General features: G+C 44.6%; 1 protein-coding gene across 1 annotated transcript in view; it reads left to right on the top strand.

Annotated features, from left to right (window-relative positions):
* The window catches only part of stab2 (stabilin 2), a 57976-nt gene that overhangs the window by 4033 nt on the left and 46576 nt on the right, over positions 1–7367 (top strand). Inside the window, exons 3-9 of the mRNA XM_037696106.1 lie at positions 933–1048; positions 3197–3282; positions 4294–4360; positions 4444–4539; positions 4663–4785; positions 4873–5069; positions 7346–7358. Of these exons, the coding sequence (XP_037552034.1) occupies positions 933–1048; positions 3197–3282; positions 4294–4360; positions 4444–4539; positions 4663–4785; positions 4873–5069; positions 7346–7358 (698 nt within the window). The remainder of the gene's footprint in view (positions 1–932; positions 1049–3196; positions 3283–4293; positions 4361–4443; positions 4540–4662; positions 4786–4872; positions 5070–7345; positions 7359–7367) is intronic.

Raw genomic sequence — 7367 nt, 5'->3', positions numbered from 1 at the left:
CAGGTGTACTTTCTATAGTCCAGGTGTACTTTCTATAGTCCAGGTGTACTTTCTATAGTCCAGGTGTACCTTCTGTAGTCCAGGTGCACTTTCTATAGTCCAGGTGCACTTTCTATAGTCCAGGTGCACTTTCTGTAGTCCAGGTGTACTTTCTATAGTCCAGGTGTACTTTCTATAGTCCAGGTGTACTTTCTATAGTCCAGGTGTACTTTCTATAGTCCAGGTGCACTTTCTATAGTCCAGGTGTACTTTCTATAATCCAGGTGTACTTTCTATAGTCCAGGTGTACCTTCTATAGTCCAGGTGTACTTTCTATAGTCCAAGTGTACTTTCTATAGTCCAGGTGTACTTTCTATAGTCCAGGTGTACTTTCTATAGTCCAGGTGTACCTTCTATAGTCCAGGTGTACTTTCTATAGTCCAGGTGTACTTTCTATATTCCAGGTGTACTTTCTATAGTCCAGGTGTACTTCTATAGTCCAGGTGTACTTTCTATAGTCCAGGTGTACCTTCTATAGTCCAGGTGTACTTTCTATAGTCCAGGTGTACTTTCTATAGTCCAGGTGTATTTCTATAGTCCAGGTGTACTTTCTATAGTCCAGGTGTACTTCTATAGAAGGAAATACAACAAACATGTTAAGAAAGAAATAATTACAAATACAGACAAGTAGAGTAGACGATGTCAGAACATCAGAGTTGTAGAACATTCAAAAATCAAAATGTGAGAACGTCGGAACGTAAGAACATCATAACTTTAGAAGATTAGAACGTCAGAATTCCTAAACATCACAACTTTCGATTGTCAGAACATCATAACGTCAGAACTATAGATCATTAGAACTCGTCCTTTCTGCTGGTTGTGTCCTCCTCAGAATCTTATGCTTCTGTTGAAAACAGGACCAATCTAACAGAACCTGTGGTTCTGCTCTGCAGGTACCACATCAACACGTACAGCATGAAACTGACCATGAGCGGCTGCTCCTTCAGGTGCTACAAGGAGGTGCAGGTGAAGAGCTGCTGTCCATGGTTCTGGGGTCCAGACTGTTTGGGTCAGTACACACAAGTTGCATTACTAAAGTTCATTCAGAAACATCAGAACTGGTCAGAGGGGTCGGAATGGACAGGTCGTGCAGCAGTGTTCTGCTAAATGAACAAGAGAACGTTACAGGAACCAGACTTCACAAGTCCTAAGCCTCAGCAGAGACTTCCTGGTGACGCGTGTCACATGAGTCCTGCAGGATGCAGGTCTTCCTCCAGAAATCAGGACTTCCTTCCGCAGTTTTGGAATCTGCTGACCCGCGTGGAGCTGGACTCTCCGATCCCCCAAAACCCAAAAAACACGAGTCCACCGAGGAACAGTGCAGAGCTGAAGGTCGAAGCAGGAGGAGAAGAATTGTTTCTACAGTTTACAGTCTGAAAATGTTCAGCTGATCAGTTTATTAAAAAAACAGCAACAAATATTTATACAAACAAATGATTATTGAATGAGACGTGTTCAAACATAAACAACAAATCCAACATTTTTCAGTCAGGTCATCTGGACAGTTTCTTTTTTTGTGCTGAAATGTTTCACCTTCCATCCAGAAGGCTTCATCAGTCAAGGAAACACACAACAAAACTGATTTCCCCCCCAACAGCTTACTCCAAAGTGGAACAAACCAGTTATGTTGGTGCTAAGATGGTCTCTTTCACACGCCCCTCCTCTGGTGCCAGCCCTCTTCCTCGTCGACAGTCATGTCAAACTGGTTCAAAACCAACAAAGTCCATGCTCAATAATCCAGGTCTACAATCCAATAATTTTCAGTCGCTGCTTCATCTGGGTGTGTCTCAGGTGTGAAGGGTCAAACACAGAGCGTTGAGCTCCGCTATGGAAACCAAAACATCCACCAGTTTTAGCAACAATAGAGGAGGAGATGTTGGAGGTTTTGGAGGACCAGAGGAGTCCAGATGTTGGAGGTTTTGGAGGACCAGAGGAGACCAGATGTTTGAGGTTTTGAAGGACCAGAGACCAGATGTTGGAGGTTTTGGAGGACCAGAAGAGAACAGATGTTTGAGGTTTTTAAGGACCAGAGACCAGATGTTGGAGGTTTTGGAGGCCAGAGGAGTCCAGATGTTGGATGGTTTGGAGAACCAGATGAGACCAGATGTTGGAGGTTTTTGGAGAACTAGAGGACTGTGTGCTGCTTCAGTTTCTCATTCCAGAGGCAAACAAGATGGATCATGGGATATTTGGCACCCTCCAGTTCTCTCTGTGCACGGTAACCCAGTTCTAGAAATGTGACTGCGTCCAGTAGTCACTGTGTGAAGGGGGGTAGGGGGCATATGCTGGACATGTCTCAGTCCATCACAGGGACACTTAGGGACAATTTAGAGTTACCATCAGTCTAACATGCATGTTTTTGATCTGTGGGAGGAAACTGGAGTACCCGGAGAAAACCCGCGCAGCACAGAGAGAACATGAAACTCCACCTTTCCTTCCTCAGACAGAGAACTTTAATAACGTGTGTGGATGTTTCTGTTCAGTGTCCTGACACAACTTCTGTTGGAGCTACAGAAATAAACTGAACTGAATTTAATTGAAAAACCCTCAGCCGGGATTTGAACCGGCGACCTTCTTGCTGAGAGGCAAGATCTCTACTACCTGATCCACCGTGCCGCCTCAGTTCAGTTTATTTCTGTAGCTCCAAGTCCCAACAGAAGTTGTTCCTTAATAATTGATAATTTCCCTCTTTAGTCACTAACTGTTCCTCCAGCTGGTTCTGATCTGGACCGGAGCAACTTTACAGATGACTTGCTGTAATTGAATTTTAAAAATTAGAATGTGCTGCAACATTTGAACCTTCTGAACGGGTTTTATTTTGAAAGGCTCAGGTTTGTAAATCACTGCGTTTTGTTTTTATTTCTATTTTACACAACAACCCAACTTTTTCAGAGTTGTGTAATTTATGGCATTAAGACATGTTGGTCCACGTCTTCTGAGGTCTAATAAACTACAGCATCACGCACACACACACTCAAACACTGAGCTGAAGTCCAAGGACGGTGAAGACCTGAAGGACAACAGAGAAGCTGCTGCAGTGATAAGAGAGATGGAGGAAGAGATGCAGGGAGGGAGGGGACAGCTCCCAGTCAGAAGACAACAATGCAGCTGCAGCGTTCCTCAAAGACACTCAGTCAATGTCCTGTTTGTGTTTCAGAGTGTCCCGATCAGGCCCAGAGACCGTGCAGGGACAGGGGGGTCTGCTCTGACGGGCTGGGGGGGGACGGAACCTGCAGCTGTCAGGTGATCCACCTACATGCTCACACACACACTGCTGACACAACACACCTGTTCACACACACACTGTTGAGAAAACACACCTGTTCACACACACCACTAACACAACACACCTGTTCACACACACCGCTAACACAACACACCTGTTCACACACACACACTGCTGAGAAAACACACCTGTTCACACACACTGCTGAGAAAACACCTGTTTACACACACACACCACTAACACAACACACCTGTTCATACGCACACACACACACACACACACACACACACACACACACACACACACACACACTGCTGACACAACACACCTGTTCTCACACACTGCTGACACAACACACCTGTTCACACACACCGCTGACACAACACACCTGTTCACACACACCGCTGACACAACACACCTGTTCTCACACACACACACAACACTGACACAACACACTTGTTACATGAGACACTGACAGTATGGTTCCAAGAAGTGGATCATTGGATTCCTCTGGGCCTACACAAAGTTCTACTTACACAAAGTTCTGCGTTTATCTGAAACGAGTTCCAAGACCTTAAAGCTTGCTCGGTAATCATCTGTCCCCAGACATTCTCCCAAATTATCCCAAAATCCTTCTCCATAATAACTGAAATCTACCAAACCTCCGAAGGACAACTGCGTGTCATCAGCAAGCACAGAATCAGTGGTTCCCAAATAGTCCACCAACCATTAGTCCAACAAACTGTCCAACAACCATTAGACCAACAAACCGTTTAACCACCATTAGATCATTAAACTGTCTAGCAACCATTGGAGCTGTAGTCAAACAACCATTAAACCATTAGTCCAACAAACATTTCAGCACAGGATTATGTGTTGCTGTGGACTCCTTGGGGAGTATAGGGTCACACTGAACTGGTCTAGAACTGTCTGTAGAACCTATCCGAGACATGTGGACCACCATGAGAAGGTGCTACAGTGACTGTTGCTGAAGTTTTGCACTCATGGTTCTTCTTTGTTTGTCTCAGAGGGGTTTTGCAGGAACTGCATGTGAGGACTGTGCACCTGGACATTATGGACCCACCTGCAGCTCAGGTAACTTCAGTTCAAACTAGCCTGAGTAAAACCAGTCTTGACAGATTGTGTCTCATCTGCTGTCCTTGTGTCTTTGGTCTCAGAGTGCACATGTGTCCATGGTCTTTGTGATTCTGGATTGAAAGGTGACGGTCGATGCACCTGCTTTTCTGGGTACAAAGGACCAAACTGTGACCAAGGTAAAACCTTAGCTGTTACCTGCACGTGGTTCCACACCTGTTTATGGTTTTTGTTGTTTGAAACCTGAAGCTTTTCTGTTTCCTCTGTCCCTTCTTACCTAAGCTGGTTGCTGTATGTTACAGAGTTACCTGAGTGTGCAGCTCTCACCTGTTCGCCAAACTCCCGCTGTATGGAAGAAGCTCTGACGGGACAGCTGGTGTGTCAGTGTAAACCCGGCTACCAGAAATCAGGATCTCAGTGTTTGTGTGAGTTCACTTGGAGGTCCAGTTTTGCTTGGAAACAACTGCTTTTGGAGGCTGAGTTAGAAAATGTTCTACTTCTGTCCTTCACAGCCAAAAACCCGTGTCTTCAGTCTGTCTGTCATGTCCACGCTTCCTGTGAACACACGGGTCCAAACCAGCACCTTTGCACCTGCAGAGAGGGCTACAGTGGGGATGGAAAGGTCTGCATGGAGTTTGATCCATGTCAGAGCCATCATGGAGGATGTTCCCCCGAGTCTGCCCGCTGCATATATGATGGACCAGGGAAGGTGAGAGTATTCTGGGTCTGGAACAAGTCCGGATCAGGAGCCATGTAAATGACACGATCTGGACTGTTTACTGGGATCAGGAGTAGAAATAAGATAAAATGGCAAAAGTTTAATTCTGATCAATAACAAAACTTTAGAAATTATTCAGAATTAGAACAGTAATCAGAATCAGAATAGGGATTATTGTCATTGCATAGTGAAGTACAGCAAGATTATATTCCGTACAGCCGTCTGAAAGACGTGCGGCGTGTACGTGGCTGCAGCTCCTAGGAGCGCGGCTCTGATTCTTTAGATAGAAAAGAGGAAAGACCATGAGGACAGTGGTTATTCAAAAAGATCTTGTCACACCTTGTCCTTGTCAGGACACGGTTTAAGACATCCAAAACTCTGCCAGCAGCACATTTATAGACGCATTACATCTGCGTTTGACAACAAGACTGTGAGATTTGTCCATGAAGCACTTCTAGATAGACCCTAGTCCCGATAAGACGTTAAAGTGTCAGCCGGTACAGCTCTGATAAGCGTTCACAGAACTTATTGGGTGAGGGGGAATAGAGCAGAGCCTTCTTAGTTTACACATCCCCAGGAGAAATTTGATACATTTGGCCTATTCAAGACCAAACGGGGAGGCCAGATTCAGATAATAGGCGGTAGTTTTTGTACAGGCAGACTGTTATTTCTCATCGGCCTTGAGTTCTGCTGGTACTCTCGATGATCCAAAAAGGCCAGATTTGTGGGCTTTCTTTTGGTCTGTGCTTATAAGCCTTCTCCAAGATTGATTCAAACATGAAGACGAGTTCCAGAAGCCGCAAGTCGCCTACAATTCTGACAAATTGCTTCCAGCTTACGGTTGATCTCGTAAATCAGCTGAGTCTGAGAGCTCGAAGCACGAACTAATCCTTCACATAAGGTCAGCAGCTTTGCCAGAACTGCTGCTGCCATCTTTCTTAATAGCCGATAACAGGTGTCCGCCGGTGCCAAAAGCAGAAACGCTGCTATCATAAGTCCAATGACGTATAAATCTTCAACATCCTCCAGAGACAACACAGACAGGCACATCAACTTCCACTCCCCCCACGGATCCATGACGGACCCAGCCGCATGCGTCTGTCCGGGGCGTGAGGGCTCTCCAGCACCCTGTCGCTTGGGTGAGAAAATGTCATCAGTTGCTTTGGAAGTCCAGCGGAGCAGATCCATGACAGTAATTTAAGATTCGGAAGATGTTGGAATAGAAGCTCCGATACACGGGACAGAGAGCAAAAGCAGGAGGAAAGCAGGAGAGGGAAGGAGAACATCCGTCTTGCTCGAGGGCGAGTGAGGAAAATAAAATCAAGAGCCAATTCTGGATTAAGACTGAAACTAACAGATCATGTTTAGGAACGTGACGAAGCTCCAAACCCAAACTAGAGAAATTACATTTCCTGTGAAAATACAGTGTGAATGCTAATTGCTGAAGAACAGCTGAAATTAGTTAAAAACATGCTGAATTTCAGCTGAAAAGGAAGAACAAGCCCAAGTTACAGAGGAAAGCAGAAAGAACCCATTTTTGCTGAATTAGATTTAAATTAGCAGAAATGAGCACAAAATTTGGAAATGGGCACAAAAAAAGCTGAAATTAGAAAAAAAAAAAAAAAATTGAAAAGGCAGAAAGAAATTTAAACTACCAGAAGGAAGAGGAAAGAGCTAAAATGAGCTAACAAAAGTGGAATTAGCTAAAAAGCTACAATTAGCATAAAACACTTAAATGGTAGCTGAAATAGCAAAAAAAGTTGAAACTTGCAGAAATAAGCTGAAAGGAGCATAACAAGCTGAAATTAGCAGAAAGACGTTAGAAGCAGCACAAAAATGTTGTAGCTAGCAGAACGAATCTGAAAGCAGCACAAAACAGCTAAAAAAATCCTGAAATTAGCTGAAAATAGCTGATAGAAGCCGACAAAAGACAGCAGGATTGTCCTGAAAGAGCCGAATGTTTTGAGTTATGATTTGTTGAAATAGCACAAAAACTGTGGAACGAGAACGATGCTGAAAAACGTACGGAAGAAAAACGTATCACAGTCGAGAGAATGCTTCATTATTCACTAAGACCAGAAACCAGATCTGAGTCAGGACCAGGGGAGGAACCAGAGCAGGAGCCTGATTCAGGATCAGGCTCAGACGAAGATTAGGAACCGTTGGTTTGTGTGTCTGATGTGTCCATCCTGCGGTTGTAACGCAGGTTGTGGTCTGAAGGGGACAGTATGTCTGTGTTGACTCCTCTGTCTTCTTGTCCACTTCAGTCTCACTGTGAGTGTCCTCTGT

Source organism: Nematolebias whitei, chromosome 22 (genome assembly GCF_014905685.2).
Source record: "Nematolebias whitei isolate Nwh7 chromosome 22, NemWhi1, whole genome shotgun sequence".
Classification (NCBI taxonomy): domain Eukaryota; kingdom Metazoa; phylum Chordata; class Actinopteri; order Cyprinodontiformes; family Rivulidae; genus Nematolebias; species Nematolebias whitei.
The sequence above is the reverse complement of the archived record's forward strand: the minus strand, read 5'-3'. Positions and strand labels throughout refer to the sequence as shown.